This window comes from Lygodium microphyllum, chromosome 5, assembly GCF_053477565.2.
Source record: "Lygodium microphyllum isolate KBCC chromosome 5, Lygodium_microphyllum_v1.1.10, whole genome shotgun sequence".
NCBI lineage: Eukaryota > Viridiplantae > Streptophyta > Polypodiopsida > Schizaeales > Lygodiaceae > Lygodium > Lygodium microphyllum.
In genome coordinates, this window is record NC_141139.1 from 152,610,418 (window position 1) to 152,635,718 (window position 25,301).

The 25,301-nt window shown below is 40.9% G+C and overlaps 1 protein-coding gene across 1 annotated transcript; it reads left to right on the forward strand.

Annotated features, from left to right (window-relative positions):
• Positions 1-2,249: 2,249 nt before the first annotated feature.
• Positions 2,250-25,018, forward strand: LOC148036548 (uncharacterized). Its single transcript, XM_087679159.1, has 3 exons — positions 2,250-2,505; positions 23,534-23,818; positions 24,046-25,018. Exons 2-3 carry the CDS (start codon positions 23,579-23,581, stop codon positions 24,598-24,600), a joined length of 795 nt encoding a protein of 264 aa, XP_087535285.1. The 5' UTR covers positions 2,250-2,505; positions 23,534-23,578; the 3' UTR covers positions 24,601-25,018.
• The last annotated feature ends 283 nt before the right edge of the window (positions 25,019-25,301 follow it).

The following is a 25,301-nucleotide window of genomic DNA, read 5'->3' on the forward strand; positions in this document are numbered from 1 at the left end:
TCCACTCAGATGTAGTTAAATGGGGACCTTATGAATCCTTTTCCATTAAGACACTCAATATGATAGGGGTGTCCTCGGGTTCCCTCTCATTTGCTATAGCAATTGATGGATTAGGATGATCGATATAGAGGATCATACAAAAGGTCAACGTTAAAAGAATAAAGCTCCCCAACCGTAACAATGAGATGATTTGAGTCTATTTGGAGAGGCACATATGTCACACTAAACAATGATGTAGTATCTATAGCCACCTTCTAGGAGTATTTAAAGTTATTTTGCTCAGCCTTTGAGTCCCAAGTAAACCATTTTAAAAATGCAAATAAATCATTGCTAAAAGATCACTCGGAGTGGATCCTAGAGGCTTGTTGTCAACCAATTCAAGAGGACAAGGTTTTTAGATTACTTTCGATTCCCATGGGATTGGAGTTATCCTTAGACAAAGATGGGACTAGATAATGGGCACACTTAAGAAAAAAGAGCAAAATAGGATGGACTTCAGTGAGGCATAGCATCCTAGTTTGTAATTTTATATCATGTTATAATCCCACCATGTGTATACTTTCTTACATGCTAGAGACTATCCTAGAATTGCGTAGGATAGTTAGAGGCTCTTTATAGAAGCTACCTATGGCGAATGGACTCAAACAAGTTTAAGATCCCAAAGTTTACTTGGCAAACATGCACTCTATGAAAGCAAAGGGGAGGACTTGGCTTGATCAACCTTCATAAGTTGCATGACAAATTGGTAGGCAAAAGGATTGTGAGGTGTGTAGAACATCCTAAAGAGGACTGAGCAATACTTTTCATGAATAGTCTGAAAGTCTTTCATGTTAACTCCTGTACTAGATTGAAAAATCTTTGAGCACATATAAAGCAATATTCTCTAAAGAAACCTTCCAACCTAAAGGCACTTCCCAATATGTTATAAAGATATGGGGTGCTTGGCAAAAGTACAAATCACTAATTGAGATCAAGACCTCAAATAGAGTGTGAAGATGGCTTGTGTATGATTCAATATAGTTTAGTTTAACTATTTCACTAGTTGAGATGGGTGATTTTTGTAATGTGGCCAGACTCAATAAAAAAGGAACTAAGGCTTAAGGAAACATTTGGAACTATGAGGAAAATATGTGGATGGAGAATAGCGAAATTAAGCAAAAATTTTAGATCAACAAGGATGACATACTATTACAATATTTGATGCCTAACCCCATATATTTTCGATAAAAATTGCAAGTATGAACATCTAACTTTTGATGGAATTTGAGAGGCAAGCTTTCACCTCTCCCACAAGTCCTATGTGACAATAGCACCCTCCTCAGCAAGTTAAATAATGGATGGCATCTTAATTTGAATGATGATCAATGGATCTTAATTTGAATGATGATCAATGGAGATATAGGTTTCAACATATATGGGCTTTAGTAATTCCTCCCAAGGTGTCCTACCTAGTATGCCTTATTCTATACAAAGCTGCGTGGACCCAAGCACAAGCTTGGATTAAGCACATGATTTAGCCTGAGGTGTCATATAGAGATAGAGACCATCCCTCATCTATTTCTCAATTGTCTAAAGAGCCATGAGAAACTACAATGGTTGTATTTAGTCATATCCCCCCTTCATCCATACAAGCTCACATGGAAGGAAGTGATTCTTGGAGAGGCCAATGGCCTACCTCCTTTGCTATGGACATGTATTAGAGGGCTATATCTGTGGGATCTTTGGTTGGGTAGGAATGATATTGTCTTTAACGACAAGGTTAATGCTAATGTACATAGATTGAAACATGAAATTTTCTTGTAGGTAATCAAGCAAGGAAAGATCATTGTCAAGGCGGAGGCCAAAGCATCTCAAAGAAGACTGCAAGTCTATATTAGTAAGAGAGAAAGGGAGGAATTGCTATGCAAAAGGAGGAAGAAGTGGTTGCCAATCTCTGTGTATTGAAGTTCACAATTAATGGTGAATACCCACAAGCCCAGATGCTAGGAGCAACGGATGAACCTATCATCCTCTAGCCTACAGCTACGATCAATGAACCACTATTCAAGATACTATTATATCTGCATAACCTGGCTATTTTGTGTGCAGATCTTAATATAGCAGACAAACATGTACCTCTATTAACAACATTCGTGTGCTCAAATTTGGCCTATGAATGGGCTTGTAGAGACTCTCTATAAAGTTGGGTCCCCTAAATTAGTCATATGAGTCCTAGGTTGTAGTCGCTTTTTTTAAGAAAGGATGTTTTCTATTGAAAAAAATGTGGATCACTCCCCAAGGCTTCCGTCTTGTTGGACCCTCGCGTGATCTAACGCCATGCTCCATTCTGAGTACCGTGCTTTGCAGTCGTCTGATGGAACATGGCCTATCATCGCACCTTGCGATACGGTGGCTCCGCATGCGCATGAAATTCCCGCGTAAGCTTTTTTCTCGCCGGTGATGCTGATGATCCGGAACGTCAGCGTGCTTTTCAATGGAAGGACGATCTTGCGGTAACTGGATACGGTATACAGCTCTCAAGCACAAGCTGTTCGGATGTTTTTCTTTCTGCTTTCAATGGATTTGCCTTTATCAACAAGAGATAGGCCGAGTGCCGATGGAGACTGTGAAAGCATGTAATATTTTCGGCCTCGTAAGGATCAGAACTTGGGCCTTATGAACATGAGATAGGCTAAGTGTTAATTGAAGCTGTAAAGCATTTTGTTCTTGAAATCTTTAGGATCAGAACTAAGGCGGATCATATTCACAAGAAAGGCCGAGTGTCAATAATGAAGGTATGAAGCACCCTTTGTGTCTGATCCTCTCAGGACGAGTCACATGAGCAACTTCCTGCTTGCGGGCAGCATGTTTGCAGATACTGTATCTAGCATTTCCCGTTTGAAAGCTGTAACACTCTATCTCTACTATCTGGTTTGATTTTTGGGGACGATTGTGGGCATCCCTATTATGTTTAGGGAATGATTGTGAGCATCTCACCGCCTGCATCTTATGGCTGATTAACACCCCAGCAGATTCCTACCCATTCATTTTCTATATCTCTTTTTGACTAGAGATGTATTCTGTTTTCCATTCTCTGCTCACATCTTGCTGCAAAGGCAACCCTTAACCTACTGACACATAGACTCATTCTGGTATGCGTGTCTCATTTCCCGTGACTCTTAGTGTCTTGTTGAGAGGCATCTCTCTTTAATACACAGCTCATACAGTCAAGTGGTAGTGCAAGTTATCACTGTGCACACTACTCTCATGAGCACATTTATTCTGCAACCAACCAACAGATATAAGCTATAAGGTTTGAGGGATCTTTTGAGAATCTTGCAACTATAGTCCGAAATAGAAAAGCTTCACGAGCTGATCATTTTGGAGAGTGATTTGTGTGGATTTACTCTCAGTAAGATGGATATGGTCAATCTTCCATGTTGCCAAAGTGGAGGACTTGCAAGTTTGTGGCCATTGATTTGTCATATGATTTTGAGCCAGTTGCCCTCTTCACGTAGGGATGACATTATGTTTAAGATCTTAGAATTGGACACTTCCAATTTGAGTTCGTCGCTTTGCTAGATGAGGAGCAAAGGAAACATGGATTTGGTAGGATCAAGCGTTTGTTGCTTTTTGCCTAAAAGAAGAAGGGAAGGGGTCAATCAAAGAATAAAATGATGTAGATGATGATAGGAAGGATCATTTCATGGAAATATTCGAGCAAAAGAAGGATCCTGGATAAGGCCCTTTTGTAAAGCCTATTATGCACATACCATTTCTCCCTTTGATGGCTTCACCAAGCCTTTTGCATTTTAGTTTGTCTTCCATATCTCTAATTAGAGAGGGATTTTGAAGGAAGTTGACCTGTCCTTCATGTAGACTGAAGTGCAGGAGGTCTAGGGTTTCGTGCAGCTTTTGCATTAGTGTCTTGTTAGATGTGGTGCAGCAAGGTATGTTGTTAGCATTGTACATATCATGGCTGTATGGGGAAGTGATTTTATTGCATGTCATTTCTAAGCAAGAGCCACATTTATGGTGGGCCAACTTGCATCTTTGCCCATTTCGAGGCTAGCGGACCTGATCATTATGTTGTGTGTCTATTGCCTATTTATAGGCTGCATCTCCTCCATCTCAGATTAATTCATATGTGCACACCGCATCTTGTTGGAGAGAGGGAGATTGGGGTCACTCTCTTGGTTGCTAGCAATGCTGAGCTAAAAATTACATTGTATACTGATTAGCTCTCTCCAGCTCTGCCATCATCAGCCTTCCATGTCAGCATTTCTACACATTTGTTGTCTAGCTTGCCATATCATCAGTTGCAGCCTACATTTTGCAGTTTACTGTTGTTGCTTGGCTGCCACGTCATCATCCTCGACTACGATTATTGATTTGCTGCTGTTCTGCTCTATTTGTCCAACCTCCTTAGAGCTGTGTTTGCTGTTGCCAGGCATCTTCAGAGGTTGTCTATTGCGTTTCAGCATCGTCAGAGTACAACACTCTCTCCAACTCACTGCCAAGAGGACATGAATTTTTGAGATGTTTTAATCTTGCTAGTAACATTTGATTAATTTAATAATCAAATGTGCAAGGTTGTAAGGCACATGTGATGCACATGCTAGTTAGTTCATGGTTACAGGCCAAGGACCCCGAGGAGTTAATGGATGTCAAAGGCAAAAGTTGTGGACAAGTTATTCCAATTAGGCTTTGGTTGTCAGTTGGGTGTTAGTTTTGACCCTAGGAAAATTATTTGGCTAGGCCAAAGACCGTGGGAAAATTATTTTCGCATGGTCAAAACTGACACCAAATAATTATTTGACCCTAGAAAAATTATTTGGCTAGGCAAAAAACCACTTGGAATTGCAAATGGCCCAGCCAGTCAAATTGTAGATGGGCATAATTAATTTTGGGCAGGATCAGAAGGGTTGTCATTAATTTTTAGAATTAATTGATTTTGAAAATTAATAAATATGCTGGAAATGATTGGAAAATGGGATTAGAAGTTCGCCACTTGGTGAAAATGCCCAAGCAATGGGGGAGAAGGTTGTTTAGGGATGAGAGAGACATTCAATGTATTTAGCCACAAAGAGAGAGAGAGAGAGAGAGAGAGAGAGAGAGAGAGAGAGAGAGAGAGAGAGAGAGCTGCTGATCAGTTTTTAGTCCCGAATTCAGCCATTGAAAGTAGAGCATAGCTGCATGGAGGCTAGAGGAAGTAGTCGACAACATTTATGAGGTCATCAGCAGCTAGCGATAGCATTTAGAGATAGACAGCGACAACATTTCTGGCTTCCTTCGCAGTAGGCAACAGCTTCTAGGTTGATCTAGGCGGGGCAACAGCCATTTCTAGAACCTTTTTGTGAAGAAATTCTAGAATTTCTCTCTCTATAGCTTTGTCACACCCTCTCTTAGGAAATCTTAGCATTTCTCAGCTATTTGGAGAAGATCCCATCCAAATTTGGTGTAAAGCAAAGGGGTTTTTGTTGTAAACCTTAATTTACAGCAGAAATTAGGGTTTAGTAGCCACCTTGGGACCCGTGCCATCAATCAAAGGCATTGTATACTGAAATCAGCACTTGAAATTCAAGGAATTATTAGGGATTTTTGATGCCAGCCCATCCCATGTGATTTGGGGTATCATTTGGCCAATTTGTGGTTCCAAATGTGCAAGTCCTGGGTGAAAATCAAGGGGCAATTGGCCCAAATTGTTTGCTGATCAGTTGGACAACAAGGGGCTTTTGGATTAGCAGGGGAGATTGTGAAATCTTAGGTTGTACTCCATCGATTACCAATTCAAGTTAAAGCAATACCGCAAGGGGTGCCAGTTTTGGGAACAAAAAGGGGGTCCAATGTCCAAGATTATGATGGTAATGTGTGCATTTCAGTATATGTTTATTTATTAATTCTTATAGTTAAGTGCTTCATCAGGTTTTACTACCCTCTTCAAGAAGAAAGGCTGGTTTCATAGTTCCATTGTTGGGATATCACTCAATCCTTTGATTTGGTGGGCCCAAGTTACCTAATTGCAAGCACAAAGCTTTGTGCTAGTGTTGATTTTTGTGTTCAGCTAAGAAATTACACCAAGATGTCTTCATACAGTGAGATGGAATCAAGCCGTCATGATGCCTCTCAATATGGACTTTCATATAGGGAAGAAGAAAATGCAATGCCTAATCTTGGACAAGGCTCACATGATGGACAACAAACTGAAAATGTTGCTATTGGACAAGATGCATCGCCTTCAAGGCCAAATGAGGCTGATGGACTAGCAAGAAAAAGAGGAATTTGATGATCAGTTTAAGAATTGGATGAGGATAGGATTCTTAGTTTGTTCAAATTTTGAATGCTCTGACAATGGATAGCAAGGGCAAGAAGAAGAAATCATCTTCTACACCTTTGGAACAACAGGGTGCACCGAAGATAGTGCCAAAGCCTTCCCTTGAAGCACCTAAAGAAGGCAATGAAGAGAAATAGTTGGTACCTATGAGGCAAGGTGTGCAAATGCAAGGCCATCATGGTAGTGCCAATTCAATGGATTTTGGACAATTGGACATGCATATAATGATGGGGCAGCCAAGATACTTTGGTAGTAGCATGTTTTTTCATGCAATGGTTGGATAGAGATCTTATATGGGAATGTATGGCACAACTCCCTATGGTATGCAACAACCAATGCATGGTGTGCAAGGCCCAAGGTATTCGGGTATGGTTGAAAATGTGTATAATCTTAAGCATGGCAGCATTGCTTCGATGCTTGGGGCACAAAGTGGCATGCTTGGTAATGCATCTGTATCCCTGAATCATAGTACGGGGGAGTTTCGGAAACGGGGGAAACGGAAATGGGAGAAACCAGAGTTTCGGAGTTTCGGCCAAATTTTGGAAACGGGGAAACAACGTTTCGGATTGTATACTAAAATAAATACAGTATTATATGGATATGTAAATATATCAATGTCTACAATAACATGTACCCAAATTTCATACAAAACCTTTGAGTCCATGTTATATGATTGAAATCATGATTCATTACACATATCACCACTCACGAGTGAAGATTGAAGAGTTAAGACTCAATGGTTGAAACTTAAGACAACTTAACACAATTAAGACTCAATTTTCAAAACTGAAGGCAACAAATGAATTATAATTTATGACTCTTAAATCATCTATGATCTAAAGAGCAGTGAAGACTGACATCAAGAACAGTGGAGACTGACATCAAGAACAGTGGAATAAGAATCAAGATGCATAATAAGTGAAATCAAGATACAATGATACATGTAACTATATCATGTGAATAATCAGTTAAAACTCCAAAGTCCAGTGAGCATTGAGCACTGTGTACTAGTCTCTAGACTCTAGTAACTACTGAGTAATAAGTATCAACATCAATGAATGACTGGCAAACTGTAGTCTGGATAACAAGGCCCGATGTCTTTCTTGGAAACGCATGCCAAGTGATCTTTCATGTGTGTTACGCTCCTTGAATTCTCCAATCCACAATAGTTGCATCACCACTTCTTTGATCCGCCGGAGCTCTCGTATCCCTTGATTGGAGTGGCGTTTCTTCAATATGGATCCAATGCCATGATTAGCCTTTAGATAATGGGGAAAAGAAGAAGAAGAAGAAGAAGAAGAAGAGGAAGAGGAAGAGGAAGAAGAGTAGGAGGAGGAAGAGGAAGAAGAAGAGGAAGTAAAGGCTAAGGGGGGGGAAGAAGAGGAAGAGGAAGAGAAAGAGGAAGAGGAAGAAGAAGAAGAAGAAGAGGAGGATGAGGATGAGGAAGAGGAAGATGAAGAAGAGGAAGAAGTAAAGGCTAATGGGATGAGGAGGAGGAGGAGGAAGAGGAGGAGGAAGAAGAAGAGGATGAGGAAGATGAAGAAGAGGAAGAGGAAGAGGAAGAAGAGGAGGAGGAGGAGGAGGTAGCGGCGGCGGGAGCCGGAGTGCCCCGAAACGAACCGCAGGATGCCGAAACGCCGGTTTGCCGTTTCCGTTTCGGTCCAAAATGGCTGGTTTGTTTCGGCAGCCCCGAAACGCCGTTTCGGGATACTATGCCTTGAATGCTTATGGGGCTTAAGGAATGAGTGCTAGTCATGGAAATGCTTCTTTTGGACTTGGTCATGATGTAAATACAGCAAATGCACCTTTTTTGCAGTAGTTAGTGTATGACAACTTGACTCTCAAAGGGGTAGCAAAAGACTATGATGAGGGTGGAAAAGGGGTGAAGTTTGAGTCCTTTAGTGGTGCACGAGGTAAGTTGAAAGCTTTGACTTTCATTCAGTGGTTTGATGTAGCCTATTAAGGGGGAAACTTCATCGAGTCTTCTAAGATTTGCAAGGCAGTCACTTTCTTGAAGGGGAATGCATTGCAATGGTGGTCCACACTCTTAATGCAAGGTAGAGTACCGTCAACATGGATACAATTCAAGTAAATGCTTGCATTGAATTGGTTGACAAGTGCCTCTGAGGTGGACATCATGATAGTTTGGAATAAGCTTGATGCAAAGGAATGTAAGAATTTGGAGCAATATAATAAAAAGTTTTGGGATGCATTGCTGTTTGTCACTTAGTATCATCCAATCTCCCTTCATGAGCAAGTAAAAAAGTATATATATAGGTTGCCCAAAGGAATCAGGGATTTTTGTATTAAATCCCCCATGTCTAGTATATCTCATCTCATAGAGACTGCTGCTACAACCAATGCTTTGCTACGTGGGAAGGATTCAAGTTTTCAAGAGAGTGGGAAGAAGCTGAATAAAAAGTTATCTAATACTAAGAAAAGGGGCAGATTTGAAAATCAACTTGAAAAGAGGCCAAAACAGTAAAGAAATGGCTAAAATCATTAGCATAGTGTATGGAATTAATGGCTACAAATAAATGTTTCATTTGTGAACATGAGTGTCACATTACAAAGGACTATCCCAGTAGGTAGCCAGTTGGAAAATAAAAAAAACAGGGAGATCCTAATGGTAAGAAGCCTAAAACATCAGTGGGATTGGTGCTCGATGTTGTTAGTGATCAGCCTAGTGATGATGCTATAGAGTTATGTAGAGTATGGGGCAAAATTAGGGATTAGCATGCATTGATACTCTTTGATAATGGTACACGAGCCAACTTTATATTTATAGACATGGCAACGTGTCTAGGCATCAGAGGGGATGAGTGGGATCCATGGGGGAAGTTGGAATGGCATGCAAAGGCCATGCAGAGCTTGTCATACCACTCATTGGAAAGCTTTGGTTGCACATTTAGGGATATATGGACAACAAAGAGTTCTTTATTACTTCACTTGAGAGTTGTGATGTATTGCTTGGTATGCCATGGTGCCATCATATGCATGTAGTGATTGACTCGTATGCCAAAGTGATCACTATTCAACATAAGGGCAAGACTTATACACTTGATGTAAAGTTGAAAGGGGAATTTGTCCCCGTTGTATTGCCTGCTACCATTTATAAGGATAAGATTGATAATGATAATGTTGGGAACATGTCAAAGTTAGAGAAAGATCGCATTTCGTTTTTGAAAATGTATGCTGATTGCTTTTCTCAATCACTTTCGGGGTAGCTACTACTTGAAAGTCTTGAAGATCATGGCATAGATCTTATCCCTAGAAATGGCCCACCTAGTAAGCCACCCTATAGAGTCAATGCAGCCCAGCAGGAGATTATGAGCCAAGTGAATGAGCTGCTAGAAAAAGGGTTGATTCAGGCCAACACTTTATCATTTTACTCTTTAGTGCTTTTGGTGCAGAAAAAGGATGGTTTATGGCATATGTGCATTGACCATTGTGCTTTGGACAAAATCATGATAAAGAATCAGTATCCAATCCCTTAGATCAATGATGTTATGGATAGATTACAAGGGGTAGCTATATTCAAGCGTAAAGATTTGAAAAGTGGGTATCATTAGATATGGATTAGACTGGAGGATGTGCCTAAGATAGCTTTTAGGACATCTTTTGGGTTGTATGAGTTTCTTGTTGTGCCTTTTGGACTTAGGACTACTTCTACCACTTTTAATCAAATAATGGATTACATCTTTAGGCCACATAGAGGATTTGTGGGCACTTTCTTTGATGACATGATTATCTACTCAAAGAATGAGGCAGAGCATAGAAAGCATTTGGACGTTGTGTTCAATGAACTGCAAAACTGGTCTCATTAATGATAAGAAAGGCGAATTCTTTTTGCATGAAGTCCACTTTTGAGGGCATATTTTATTGGCTGATGGTATTTGTATTCAATGAGTATTGGGCATATGGGATGGTTAGACAACAGTGGCCAATGTTGTGATTGTGATGCCTTATGAAAGTTCTAGTGTAGTATGCTTTTGCTTCGGCACAATGCAGTGCAACCTAGGACAATTGCACAGATTTCAAGGGGGAGGTCTGTCACAGGGACGTGAATTTTTGCGATGCTTTAATCTTGCTAGTAACATTTGATTTATTTAATAATCAAATGTTCAAAGTTGTAAGGCACATGTGATGCATATGGCAATCAATTTATGGTTATAGGCCAAGAACCCTAAGGAGCTAGCTGGATGTGAAAGGTAGAAGTTGTGACAAGTTATGCCAATTGGCCTTTGGTTGTTAGGTGGTGTCAATTTTGATCCTATGACAATTATATGGCCATTAAGTGTTAGTGGTGACACTAGGGACTAGACATTAATTAATTAATGCCAGGCTAAGGTCCAATGAAGGCTGGGAACCACTTGGGTTGCAAATGGCCTAGCCAATCAAATTGTGGATGGGCACAATTAATTTTGGGTAGGGTCAAAAGGTCTGAATTTTATTTTCAAAATTAATTAATTTGCTGAAAATTGTTGGAAAATTGGATTAGAAGGTTGCCACTTGGCAAAAATGCCCATACAATAGAGAAGGTTGTTTGGGGCTAAGAGAGAGCCATTTAGTGTATTTAGAGAGAGAGAGAGAGAGAGAGAGAGAGAGAGAGAGAGAGAGAGAGAGTTGCTGATCAGTTCTCAAATCTAAATTCAGCCATTGGAAGCAGAGGGCAACAGCTTGGAGGTCACGGAAGCAGGGACAGCATTTATGGGGTCATTAGCAACTGGGACAACATTTAGAGATAGGTGATTGCATTTCTAGCTTCCTTAGGCAGCAAGCAACAACTTCTGGGTTGATCCGGGCAGGGCAGCAGCTTTTTTTGGGGCCTCTCTGCAAAGAAATTCTGGAATCTCTCTCTCTCTCTCTCTCTCTCTCTCTCTCTCTCTCTCTACAGCTATCACACTCTCTTTCAGCAAATCTCAGCATTTCTCAACTATTTAGAGAAGATCTCAGTCAAATTTGGTGGACAGCAAAGAAATTTCTGCTATAAACCCTAATTTACAATAGAAATTAGGGTTTAATAGCCACCTTGGGACCTGTACCATCAGTCAATGACATTGTACATTGAAATTAGCCCTTGAAATTCAAGGAATTATTAGGGATTTTAGATGCCAGCCCATCCCGTGTGATTTGGGGCATCATTTGGCGAGTTTGTGGTTCCAATTGTGCAAGTCTGTGTGAAAATCGAGGGGCAATTGGCATGAATTGTTTGTTGATCAATTGGACATCAAGAGGCTTTTGGATCAGCGGAGGATATTGTGAAATCTCAGATTGTACTCCATCTATTAGCAATTTAAGTTAAAGAAATAGTGCAAGGGGTGCCAGTTTCGGGGCCAACAGATTATGCATTTCAGTTTATGTTTATTTATTAAATACTGTAATTAAGTGCTTAATCAAGTTTTACCACCCTCTCTGAGAAGGAAGACTGGTTTCACTCACTCTCTACCGTGGTTCTAGAGACACGGGAGTTTGAAGGTCATTATTCACTTTGCATAGTGTGTTCATTGCATTGAGTATTGTACTCGTTCATTATTCATTCATGCATCTTCAGTGTTCATTGTCTTTAAGTTACCCTAACCCTGTTGAGTTCTTTTATCAGTTTGTGCTTTGTCACATAATTGTGTTTGTTATTAGTAGATGAGTATTTTTTTTACATGGTATGAGAGTTAGATACTCACTGAAGAAACCTAGGCTTTTGATTGGAGAGCTCGTCATTAGAAATAGGTTCTCAAAGGGAAGATAACTTCAAATACATTGTTCCACTTTTGTCTTTAGAGTAGTCTAGGTTGAGACTTGAGTAGGAGTGGGTCTCATAGCTTGCTTTGCAAGGTTCCGATACTAGAGGTACATTAGATTGTAATGGAGTTTAGTGACCATATGAGATTTCACAGGCTAGATTTGATTTAATCTTCATGCACACATCCCAACAACAAGTGGAAGGTAATGTTGGTTATTTCCCTTTAGATTCAGTGCATAGGCCTATTGATTTTGCAAGGACGGAACCTCCTCTTGGGATTGGCCATCCTATTGGAGAAACTAGCATGAAGTAAAAGCCTACCTTCATATACTCCTATGTCAAGTATATCCGCTTTTACTTCTGTATGATGTATTAGCTTTGGTTGTTTCTATTTCTTGGTAAGATTTTGGTGAAAATCAAGAAGAGGAAGAAATTCTTCAATCTATCCATAACAGTCTAAGTCTTGAAAAAGATCGGTAGCTTTATGTAAACACAAGATGAGATGCATATAAGAAAAAGTTAGTGAATCCTTTTGTAAGTTTTCCTTCTTTTTTTTTTCCCTTCAGGTTTTATTTCTTAAGGTTATTTTGAAGTTGGCACATTATCTTTTTCTTCATTGCAAATTTCCACCATCTTCTACATTTCAATTTCAACCATTAAAATCAAAAAATCAATTTTATTATTTACTTTTCCTTTTCACACACCCAATAGGATGTCACATCACATCGGGGGATTCTTTAAACATAGATACAGCCTGTAAGAGCTCTATCTTCTCATACCTGGGTGGTACAAATGTACCTATGGGGGAGGCTTGTCCTCCATCTTACAACTTGCTCCTGATCCAAGGGAGAAAGAATAACCTATAGTGGAGCGTCGACTCCACATCACCTTCCCAATCTAAGTCACTTCATCAGAAAGAGTATCCCTCTCCCATACATGATCTCGTAGGATTGAGTCCCTTGTAAGTAGCACAATATGCATAAAGTAGCTCGCTAGTGGGCATAAGTAGGAGTCTTCACAAAAGAAGACAACAATTCCATCAAAAAGGAAATATTCAGCCTAGTGTGTTTAAAACAGATCAAGGAATCAACAAGACACCTGTAATATGTAGCATTGTGTCACGGGGACATGAAATCTTAAGATGCTCTAATCTTGCCAATAACATTTGATTAAGGTATTAATCAAATGTGCAAGATTGTTTAGCACATGTCATGCACATGGTAGTTATTTCATGGTAATAGGCCAAGGATCCCAAGGATGCAGTGGATGCCAAATGCAAAAGTTCTAATAAGTTATATTTGACATGTACTATGTGGTACTTGGTGTCAGATTTGGGCCTAGACCAATTTATTTGCCACTAATGTTAGTGATGATATTAGAGACTAGGCATTAATTAATTAATTAATTAATGCCAGTCTAAGAGACAATAACTGCTCAAGGATACTTGGAAGACAAATTGGCCTAGCCAATTTAATTATTGGTTGGCGAAATTGATTTTTTTGAGCTCTAGAATAATTGTTCAATTAATTTTTAAATTTTATATTTTAAAAATTAATTTAATAAGCTGAATAATGTTTGAAAATGGGATTAGAAGGCTGCACTTGGCAAAACTTGCCCATGCAAGTGGAAAAAACGTTTTTAGGGGTTGGCGGAAGTCTATTCCAACCATTGTGAGAGAAAAGGAAGGTTGGTTTTAAGGTTCCATCGTCCGGATATCATCAATTCCCTTGAATTAATAGACCCGAGGTACGTGATTGAAGGTTAGAAGCTTTGCTCTAGTGCTGAAATTGTATTCAGCTAAGGATTACAGCAAGAATGTCTTCAGATAGTGAGATGGGATCAAGGAGGGATGATGCCTCTTGATTTGAAAATTCACAAAATATTGAGAAAAATGCAATGCCTAATCGTGGACAAGGCAGTAGCATGGATATTAAGCTGATAATGTTGGTTTAGATCAAAATGTGGGTCCTCTTAGGTCTCTTGAAGGTGATGACTAGCAAGAGGAAGAAGAGTTTGGTGAACAATGTAAAGATCAGTTGAGGACAGTAGTTGAAATGTTTATGCAATTGGTAAATGATCCTCAATTTATGTGCTTTTTAAACCCTTAAAGGATGGTAGCAAAGGCAAGAAGAGGAAATCGTCTTTGAGAGCTTCGGGACAGAAAGATACATTGAAGGAAAAGCCAATACAATAGCATGATACGCAAATGTCATTGGAGAGTTGTGAGGGATGATTGCATTACCTGGACTAGAAAGCAGTAGAGGAAGGGGCCACCAAGCCCTTGTTAGAAGTGGAGCAGTCAATGGAAGCGTAAACATATGCTATAATAAATTGTTGAACACAAGACAAAAGAGAAAAGAAAAGAAAAGAAAGAGAGAACATAATAATACAGATGAGAACTCAAATGTATGCTCGGGAAATGGAATCCATGTATCAGACATGAGACTATCGCATACAATAGTGAGTCACTGGCTACGTGGGCACCGGCATCGGCTCCTCTCTTCACAGGATCTCAAGGTGGTGAACTATCTGACTAAGGAGGAGGAGCCCAAAATATGTAAGCATGAATAATGCCATAAAATATGTCAGGTTGGCCAGCATTAATGTTGGCGGATTGGTAGCAATAAATGCCATAAAGCACAAAATGCTACACAATAAAAATACCTAAAGTATCTACATAATGTGCCCAACCCATAATACATACTCAGACTCACACATGAGCTGACATACTCTGCTAATACCCTCTTTGAGATCTTGGGTGATCCGCTACAATACAATGTTACAATGATAAATGACTCATCATAGTCAATACAACAGAGAACCACCAAGTAGAACCATGGATGCCTAGGCAATGGGTGATCAAGCCGCCACCAAGGTGCATTGGAGAGAACCCAAGGTCGATGTTGATCGTACCAACTCTTGAAAATAGAGAAGATCATAGCAGTTCTCAATGTTTGTCAACAATGCTTCTGGTGTAGCACATGTGACCATCATGGCACCAATGGCACAGTGCATAAATGACCATGGATCCCCCTTCTTTGGCCAGACCGCCAAAGTGTCTCCTCATGTGAGCTCCATATGAAAACTGACCATCATGTCACCAATGGCACAGCGCATAAATGACCATGGATTCCCCTTCTTTGGCCAGACCGCCAAAGTGTCCTTTCATGTGAGCTCCAAATGAAAGCCACCCGCCCTTTGTCAAATAACCAGCTTATCATGAACTTGGATGTCAATCCCAGCTCCAGGATTTGAACTTGCCAGACTTTGGTCAATGCATCAGGGAAGTCTCTCTTTGGATCTTGTGTATTTGTATAGATATATAGAGGAGGCACGGCTGCCCCATCTCACCACCCTCTTACACTCCCTTTCTGGCATTGGAGTCGTGAGGGCTGACCTGATAACCACTACTAGAAAAGTAGCTGAGGAAGGGGCCATTAATCCCTTCCGGTGATCCATAGAAGTTGATCCTGTCCGCGCTTTGGACTTCTCCTTGGCTGGAGAATCAAAGAGTCAGAGGTAGATGATGACTTGTTGGAGAAGTTCGCATCTCGCTTCGTCGTTTGCTCCTTCTTCTTCCTGGAAGTCGCTAACTCTTTGCAGTCCTTCCGTAAATGACCTTTCTTCCCACAACGGTAACAGTGGGTCTTCGACTTCTTCTTCTTTGAACCCCTCTGTGAGGTTGCAAGAGCCTCACTAGAACCTGATGAAAGCCTCCCCTGTAACCGCTTTTGTATAAACCAAGCCTTCATCACAACACTCCATGTAAGATAATCAGATCCATGCAACTTATCATCAATAGATGTGCATGGAGGAGCCATCGGTAGAGGATTTAGAAGAGAAGTAGAGAAAAGAAGGTATTTGGAGAGGGAACATAGCCAAAACATGAGCATAGACTGCAAAAAGCAAGAGTTCACATACAAAATAACCCAAAATTTGACAAAATAAGACAAAAGCTGTTGCAAAAAGTAAAAAAAACAACAAAAAATTGCTTGAAATAGCAAAAATGACATGATAATGCAAGCGCCTAGCCAAGAGGAGATGCAAAGACACCAAAACGTAGGCTGAAACGGACACACAAGCTGTACAGATGCTGATGTAAGCAAAAAATGCAGGTAAAACAGATCATCTAGTTGGAGTAGCAGACGCCTGATCAGCAAAGGGTGAAAACCGTCTTGAAATCAGCAAGAAAATATAGCAGGCGCACCAATCCTGAAATCTAATACCATGTCAGAAGTGGAGCAGTCAATGGAAGTGTAAACATATGCTATAGTAAATTACTGGACAAAAGAGAAAAGAAAATAAAAGAAAGAGAGAACACAATACGGATGAGAACTCAGATGTATGCTCGAGAAATGGAATCCATATATTAGACGCGAGACTGTCGCATACAACAGTGAGTCACTGGCTGTGTGGGCACCGGCACCGGCTCCTCTCTCCATAGGACCTCCAGGTGGTGAACTATCTGATTGAGGAGGAGGAGCCCTGACTATATAGACATGATTAATGCCATAAAACATGTCAGCTCGATTAGTATTAATGTTGGCCGACTAGCATCAATAAATGCCATAAAGCATAAAATGCTACACAATATAAATACCTAAAATATCTACATAATGTGCCCAGCCCATAATACATGCTCAGACTCACACATGAGCTGACATACTTTGCTAATACCCTCTCTCATATCATGGGTGATTTGATACACTACAATGATACAATGATAAATGACTCATCATAGTCCATGCAACAGAGAACCACCAAGTAGAACCATGAATACCCAGAGAATGGGTGATCAAGCCACCACCAAGGTGCCTGGGAGAGAACCTGAAGTCGAAGTCGATCGTACCAGCTCGTGAAAATAGAGGAGATCATAGCAGCTCTCAATGTCTGTCAACAATGCCTCTGATGTAGCACATGTGACCATCCTGTCACCAATGCCGTAGCGCATGAATGACCATGGATCCCCTTCTTTGGCTAGACTGCTAAAGTGTCCCCTCATGTGAGCTCCAGACGAAAGCCACCCGCTCTTTGTCAAATAACCAGCCCATCATGAAACTGGATGTCAATCCTAGCTCCAAGATTTGAACCTACCAGACTTTGGTCAATGCATCAGGGAAGTCCCTCTTTGGATCTTGTGCATCTGTATAGATGTATAGATGAGGCACGACTACTCCATCTCACCACCCTCTTATACTCCGTCTCTGGCATTGGAGAGTCGTGAGGGATGACCTCATCACCACCACTAGAAAGTAGTTGAAGAAGGGGCCATCAATCCCTTCTCGTGATCCGTAGAAGCTGATCCTGTCCGCGCTTTGGACCTCTCCTTGGCCGGAGAATTAGAGTCGGAGGTAGATGATGACTCATTGGAGAAGTCCGCATCCCGTTTCGTCGTTTGCTCCTTCTTCCTGGAAGCCACTAACTCTTTGCAGTCCTTCCATAAATGACCTTTCTTCCCACAATGGTAACACTTGGTCTTTGTTTCCTTCTTCTTTGAACTCCTCTGTGAAATTGCAAGAGCCTCACTAGAACTTGAAAGCCTGCTGTGTAACCACTTTTGTATAAACCAAGCCTTCATCACAGCACTCCATGTAAGATAATCAGATCCATGTAACTTATCATCAGTGGATGTGCATGAGGAGCCATCGGTAGAGGATTTAGAAGAGAAGTAGAGAAAAGAAGGTATTTATAGAGGGAACACAGCCAAAACACGAGCACAGATTGCAAAAAGCAAGAGTTCACATATAGTATATCCCAAAATTTGACCAAAATAAGACAAAAACTGTTGCAAAACGTAAAAAAAAAAACCCATAAATTGCTTGAAACAGCAAAAGCAGCCTGATAATGCAAGCACCCAGCTAGGAGGAGATGGAAAGACACCAAAACGCAAGCTGACACAGACACACAAGCTGTATGAATGCTGACGTTAGCAAAAAACGCTGGTAAAACAGTTTGCTTGGTTGGAGCAGCAGTTGCCTGGTCAGCAAGGGTGAAAACAGTCTTGAAATCAGCAAGAAAACACAGTAGGCGCATTGATCCTGAAATCTGATGCCATGTCAGAAGTGGAGGAGTCAATGGAAGTGTAAACATATGCTATAATAAACTGCTGAACACAAGACAAAAGAGAAAAGAAAAGAAAAGAAAAGAAAGAGAGAACACAATACAGATGAGAACTTAGATGTATGCTTGGGAAAAGAAATCTATATATTAGACATGAGATTGTCGTATACAACAGTGAGTCACTGGCTGCATGGGCACCGGCACCGGCTCCTCCCTCCATAGGACCTCCTGGTGGTGAACTATCTGATTGAGGAGGAGAAGCCCAGAATATATAAGCATAAATAATGCCATAAAACATGTCAGCTCGATTAGTATTAATGTTGGCCGATTGGCAGTAATAAATGCCATAAAGCATAAAATGCTACATAGTAAAATTGTGTAAAATATCTACATAACGTGCCTAGCCCATAATACATGGTCAGACTCACACATGAGTTGACATACTTTGCTAATATTCTTGCAATTTGATGAATCGGATCCCTTTTGCGCCTTGGACTTCTTCTTGGCCGGAGGAACAAAGTTGGAGTCAAAGGAAGAGAATGACTCGTTGGAGGCATCTGCATCTTGCTTGTTCTTTTTCTCCTTATTCTTTTGTGAGGCTACTAACTCCTTGTAGTCCTTCCGCAAGTGTCTCTTCTTACCACAGTGGTAACTTGGGCCTGCGACGTCTTTTTCTTGTCACCCCTCTTTGAAGCGGTAAAGATCTCATTGGAGCCTCTATAATGAGATGGAAGCCTCCCTTGTAAATGCAAAGATGCCTCGTGCTCAAGCAGCATTGAGGACATATGTGTGGAGCTCATAGGTGTAGATGATGTTCGTGCCGTCAAAGCATTCTCCACTTCATCAAACTCCAAGGGGAGCTTGTAGAGTACCGTTTCCATGAGATGTGCCTCTGGAAGGGTAGATTGTATGATCGAAGTTGGTTCTATACCCGTGTAACATGGGGCTAAAATGACCGAATGGTGTCCTTAGGCTTGAACTTCATCTGCTAAAGTTGGCCATAAAGGGTCATTGCACACATGGTGGAAGGTGCCTCGTACAACATTTGAAGCTTCGACCATCATACTTTGGGAGATGTCGTGCAGGAGGTAACCATTGGTAGAACTTCTTTAGAAATACATTGAAGAAAAATAGAATAGCCATGCACATCATTCACATTCCATGTCAACACAACTTCCTCATGGTTGTCCTCATCAAAATCTTGACGAAGTGGGAAAGGACATTGAGGACGGAGAACAACTCCACAAACAATGTGCCATAACTGCTTTTGCACAAACCAAGCTTTCATGACGGCACTCTATGTTGGATAGTCATGTCCATGTAATTTATCATTTGTAGAAGTGCACAGAGGAGCCATATGAAGAGGATAAGAAGAGAAGAGAGAAGGTAGACAGAGAGAGAAGGAAGCCAACCAAATAGCAAAGATTGCACAATAAGAGAGTTCACACGTAGTATGCATATGCTGATTACAAAAACACAATGTTGCTAGTACCAAAATCTACAAGAAAGTAGTTAGAAGATGTTGCTCAGCAGTGGAGAAGTATTAGATACTGAAAATGTAGAAAAGTTGAGTAAAACTAGTAGGTGAGAGCAACTTAAGAGCCACTAGAGGCAACAACAGGGTTGCAGTTTGAAAATGTAGGTGCTGTGGGCGGTGATGTCAGCTGATGTTGCATTAAATGCAACAAACACAGGAAATGTAGGCATTAAACAGATCGTTGAGTGGCAAGAGATTGAGGTCTAATTAGCACAGGGAGAAAAGACCGGAGATCAGTAGACAAACCGGTAGCAAGAACCTAGATCTTGCGATTTGATACCATGTCAAAAGTGGATACAACAATGGAAGCATATACGAATGCTGAAATAGACTATTGAACATAAGACAGAGAGAAGAAGAAAACTACAAAAGAAGAGAACTTAGAAGGATGCTCGGGAAATGGAATCCATATACCAAAGACGAGATAGTCATGTACAAGAATGAGTCACTAGTTGCATGGGCACCAACACTGGCTCCTCTCTTCTTAGGAAATCCACGTAGTGAATGATGATGATGACTAATGAGGAGTAGCCCCACTATAAATAGGCATGAAATAGGCCTAAAATAGCAGCTGGTTGACCAGCATTAATACTATATGACTGGCATAAAATGCCACAAATAAATCACTACAATAATATCTAAAATAATGATAATGTGCCTAGCCCCAACAGGCATGCACAGACTCACACATGAGTTGATAATCTTTCTAACAAAGGGCTCCTCCTCAAACGGCTCAGATCCCCTAGCAAACACTTGAGGAGATGGGGAAGGAGTAGAAACACTCAATGAAGAAGGAATAGGATCTGACAAGGGTAGAAGAGAAGCAGAAGGGAAAGAAAGAGGGGATGGATGGGGAGGAGTCGAAGACCAAGAAGGGGTGCAAATAGGTAATTGAGAAGGAAGTGGTGGAGCTGATGGTGGGGGGGATTAGTCTACGATGATGAACCACCTGCAGCACATGAATCACCATCAATGGGGTCATTGTAAAGAAATGCCCTAATGTAGAAATCACAAATACAATCATACGACAAAGCACAAATGGATAACTGAACACAGTTAGGGTTAGGGTAACTCAGAGATAATCAAAGTAGTGAATAAACTGGAATGAATGAATTTGAGTAATACAATGCTCATGCAACAAACACTATATGTAGTGAATGAATACTGTACCTCGAACTTGTGTCTCAAGGAGTGTGTAAGATAGGCAAGGGAGAGAGAAAATCTGCAAATGAATTTGAGTAATACAATGCTCATGCAGCAAACACTCTATGTAGTGAATGAATACTGTACCTCGAACTTGTGTCTCAAGGACCGAGGTAGAGGTAATGAGCTGGAGAGAGTGTCGTACTTCGACAGATCGTGAAACGCAGCAGGACAACCTCTGAAGATGTTTGGCAACAACAAACGTAGTAGTGTTGATGTTGGATCTGTGTAAGATAGACAAAGGAGAGAGAAAATCTGCAAACGCAGCTAACAAAGTGTGTGTGACAGGTTGGGCAGCTCTAGGAATGTCAAAACACAGCAAATGATGTAGGCGATAGTTGGAAAGATCAAAACACAGCCTTCTGGGATCAGACGTAGCGCGTGTGTCACCGGCAGTTGGGGCACATGATGATGCAATAAACGTAGCCTAGATGCTGCTGCCAGCTGCAAATGCAGCGTATGTAGGGTAGGTGATAGCTGGAATCAATAGGAGGGGGTGCAGGCAGCGTGCTGAAGGTTGGAAATAGATGCCAAAAGGATGTGGATAGTGTGAGGTAGTTTTGGCTGAGATGTCCTCCTCGAACAGGGTGTGGACAGGGAAGTTTTAGCACCTGAAACCTACAAAAACGAGATTAGACTAAGTGGGAGCGCAAGCTATTTTTAGAAAGCTTGGTGCCTTCCAAATTAGGGTTTACATTTGGGACATTGAAACTCTCTTGAATTGCTCCCGATTTAAAAGAAATGGTTAAAATTCATTAATTAGTGAGTTTTGGGCTGTGTAATGGAAGCTATGTTAGCATGTGTATTTTAGTCTGTCACTTTGTCATCTCCTAGTTGTGAGCTCTATTAGAGTTTGACGGAGACATAGAAGATTTGACTTAGTTTAGTGTTCATTTCTTGTTAGTTTCCAGCCTTAGGATGGCCGCATCAGCATTGTGCTTGCTCCATAGCTTGATTGCTGCCACATTAGCATTTCACAGTTTTTTGATGTAGTCGACGACTGTGTAGGTGGCCATCCTTTGGCAGCAGTCGGCCAGTTTTGCTGCATTTCAGCTATATATAGCTGACTTAGGGGTTGGGTGCTGTAGCCTATGACGCTTCTATCACATTTCCCATCACCAAAGTATGACATCTTCTTTAAGTCTTCTCACCTCTTGTAGATGGGATACTATCACTTGCAAGGAGCTAAGTCCCTACGGTGCTAGAGTAGGATGTGCCACAAAGGAAAGGCTTGCTGAATGAGTGCACCGAAGCCGTGCTTTTGTATCATCATCATTGAGCAAAGGATAGTCAAGCGAAAGAAAGGGAAGAAGAAGTCCAAGAAATTGGAATCATCTTCCAACTGTGATACATACACAAAGGGAAGGGCAAAGGATATTCCAAGTGTCCATACTATGGGAAGGCCTCACATCCCAAGGAGAAGTACAAGAAGTGTCCTCAACTTCATTCAGGATCTTAGACATTGCTCAGAAAGACTGTTGGGGATTACTGATTGAGTGCGATATCGGTGTCTTTCATGTGAGGAGTTTGGCCCAGCCCACCTTAATACCTAGTTCTCTTGGGTGGTGTTAATGAAATGTGATAAAAAGTGTTAAATTTGGTTGGGTCTCCCTTGTCAAGTTTCATAAAAAGATGGTGCTGCATGCTTCCGCTCCAGTTTTTCTGCCATGAACATCACCAAACCTGTACACTGATTCTTCACCAGCTATGCTGCTGCAGATATATTCTCTTTGGGTGAGTTGGTGCTTTCACCCGTTGAGGAGGTTTTCTGCTACAGTTTTCTACTGAAAGTTGTACAGGGTTATTTTTCATTAGGCAAGACTGATCTGCCCAGCTCCAGCTCTTGTTAAGCTGATTGTGTGACATGTTTCTTTCCCTAAGTTGTGAAGCTGCCAATACTGCATTCACAGCCTTCTGTAGTTGTATTTGTCTAGTCTGTTCAGGGAGTTGGGGATTGTACAAGTGTCTTCTGTGAAGGACATTGGCTTGCTTGAGCCAGGACTGACGAAAGGAGGATATGCTAGATCAGATTCTTTGGCTAGCAACTGTTTGCATTAAAATTTTGGTAGAGAGTTGACACATTTTAATGGAGAGATTTGAGGGGGGATAGTTGCCTTTTTTGTGTGATGGGGTGAGCCTTTCCCACCTTAAAACCTTTTTCGGTGGGTCTACTGTTGACATCTTTTCCTTAATTTGGTTGTTATTGACTGCATGCAATTAAACACATTAATTATCTGTCATGCACCCTTGCCAGGTTTTAGTAAGAGATGATGTTTCTGATCCAATTTTGGCCTTTTTGGAGCCACATCTAGGATCTGATAGTGGGTGTTAGTAGTTTAATCATCTCCTTCTTGTGAGCCTTATACTGGCATTGTCAGGGTTTGGACCTTTCTATTTTTGGCAACTTTTAGGCATTCACTTTTTGATCTGTCAATAAAGTATCCAATCTGTATCCAGCTTTTACTTCTGATTAGCCACAGTACTTAATATACTTGCTTTATGGATGTGGCAACACAGCTGTACCACTAGCATTCCAGTTTTTAAGAAACCAATTGTATCCTGCAGCAAGAATTCCCATGGAAGAAAATTGGGCCAGCATGGAAACATATTCAATGCATTTTCATGGTTTTAAGACCTTAGTTTAATATTAAAGCTTCCTTTATTGTTTTATATTTGACAGGTGAATACTTCAGCAGGGCTTCCAACATCTAAGCAAAACCACTTTATGGAGGAGACAGACGTGGAGCATTACAACACTGCTGTATCTACTGCAGTCGAGAACACTATGCAAAAGTACACTGATAACTTCCTGCAAGAACTTGAGAGCATGAGAGGAAGACTGTCACGGCTTGAATCATGCATCTTCACTCTGAATTCTTCCACAAAGGAGTTGAAATATGCAATAACTAATAATCATCAGAAGGTGAATGAGAGCTTGAAGTTTGTGGGAAATCATCTGAAGGAGGTACCTTTTTCTCTGTTGTATTTTGAGCTTTGAATTCCTCCTTCAAGTCTTGGTATTCCTATGAGCAAAGACACAGCCATTGATAGTCTCTCTCACACTCACACTCGCTCACATACACATACAACAACCCGGCCGCCGCCGCCCCCCCCCCCCCCCCTCAAATAATTGCTCAGTATATGTGAGCAGCTTTGTCAATTAGGCTGTAACCATTTTCCATGGATTTTCAGGCTCAAAGAACAGTGCAAGTGTTGCGTGACAAACAAGAGATCTATGAAACCCAAGCTGAGCTCATGAAACTGCAAATGACAAAATCTGGAGATACTGTAGCACATAACAATGGAAAATCTTCTACAGGAACAACTGAGCAATTACAAGCACCATCGTTTGTTGAGGTAGCAAAACCACATCATGATGCCACTGTGCTATCAGCTGCAATTGCCACAGGGTTGTGTACAGGGTCGCCTTCGTATGATTCAGCACCTGTATCAAAACTCCATTCTTCATCTCCTATGTATGTGCAAGTATCAAGACCAATGGCTTCAAATTTTGCACAACCCCTTCTGGCAACACGAGATCAGCCACAACTACTGGATTCATGTCCGTCACATTTCCCACAAGCTCAGCAGTCACCTCCAATCCTGATGCACCCACAACCAACACATCATCAGCTAACTGGGCAACTTATGCAAATGAAACTGCAGTACACAGGACAAAATTTGCAGCAGCTTTCACATGGTCAGCACCCAGGAGCACAGCAGCAGTGGCAGCACATCAGTCGTTAAATTGATCATCAGGGGCACACATGGCAATGTTTTAACCCTGACCTCTCTGTCTATAAAAAGGTTCTGTTCATCACTGGTACTTCAGCCATGAGCTGTGCTTAAGTGATCAAGAAATTCTCAACCTAATGCCAAGTCCTATGGGCATGTTCCATCCTTCTGACCTTGGCACTGGAGATTCCTTTTGATGTCTCATTTCATGCTCACCCATCCTGCAAAATATGATCTTAGTTGTTACTAGATCTGAATCAGGAGTTTCATGTGCAGTGGGAGCTCATGGCATGATGTAGAAAGAACATGTAGATCTCGTTAGTGTGGAATAGTGATAGTGATGTTAAATTTGGAATTTATTGGAATACAATTGTACATTATAATCTTTTATTTAAGTATACTTAAACAAGAACTCACGCTGTGGGCTAGAGCATTGCCTGGTGCTCTTTGGCTTTTTCTCTTATGCTGTTGTTAGTGTGTGTTTGATTGCTGGCTTGCTTTTATGTGTTTTAGCTGTTGTGTTGTCTATATTTTGTTTTGTGTTTTAGTTTCTATGTTGTAGATTGTGTAAACTGCAGTATGGTCAAGAAAAATATATTGTTATTGTTCTTGTTTATTGTATTTTTTGTTCATATATGGACCAGGACAGAATTGTAGGTTGTTGGTTCCATGTTGTTTATGACTCTGAATGATGTTTGTTGCCTTTGGTATGT

What these genes read in the sequence shown, in the direction of transcription:
- LOC148036548 (XM_087679159.1), top strand. Translation starts at nt 23,579, where the DNA reads ATGGAGGAGACAGACGTGGAGCATTACAACACTGCTGTATCTACTGCA. An exon ending in TGGGAAATCATCTGAAGGAG is followed by an intron (nt 23,819 to 24,045) that starts GTACCTTTTTCT and finishes ATGGATTTTCAG; the next exon opens with GCTCAAAGAACAGTGCAAGT.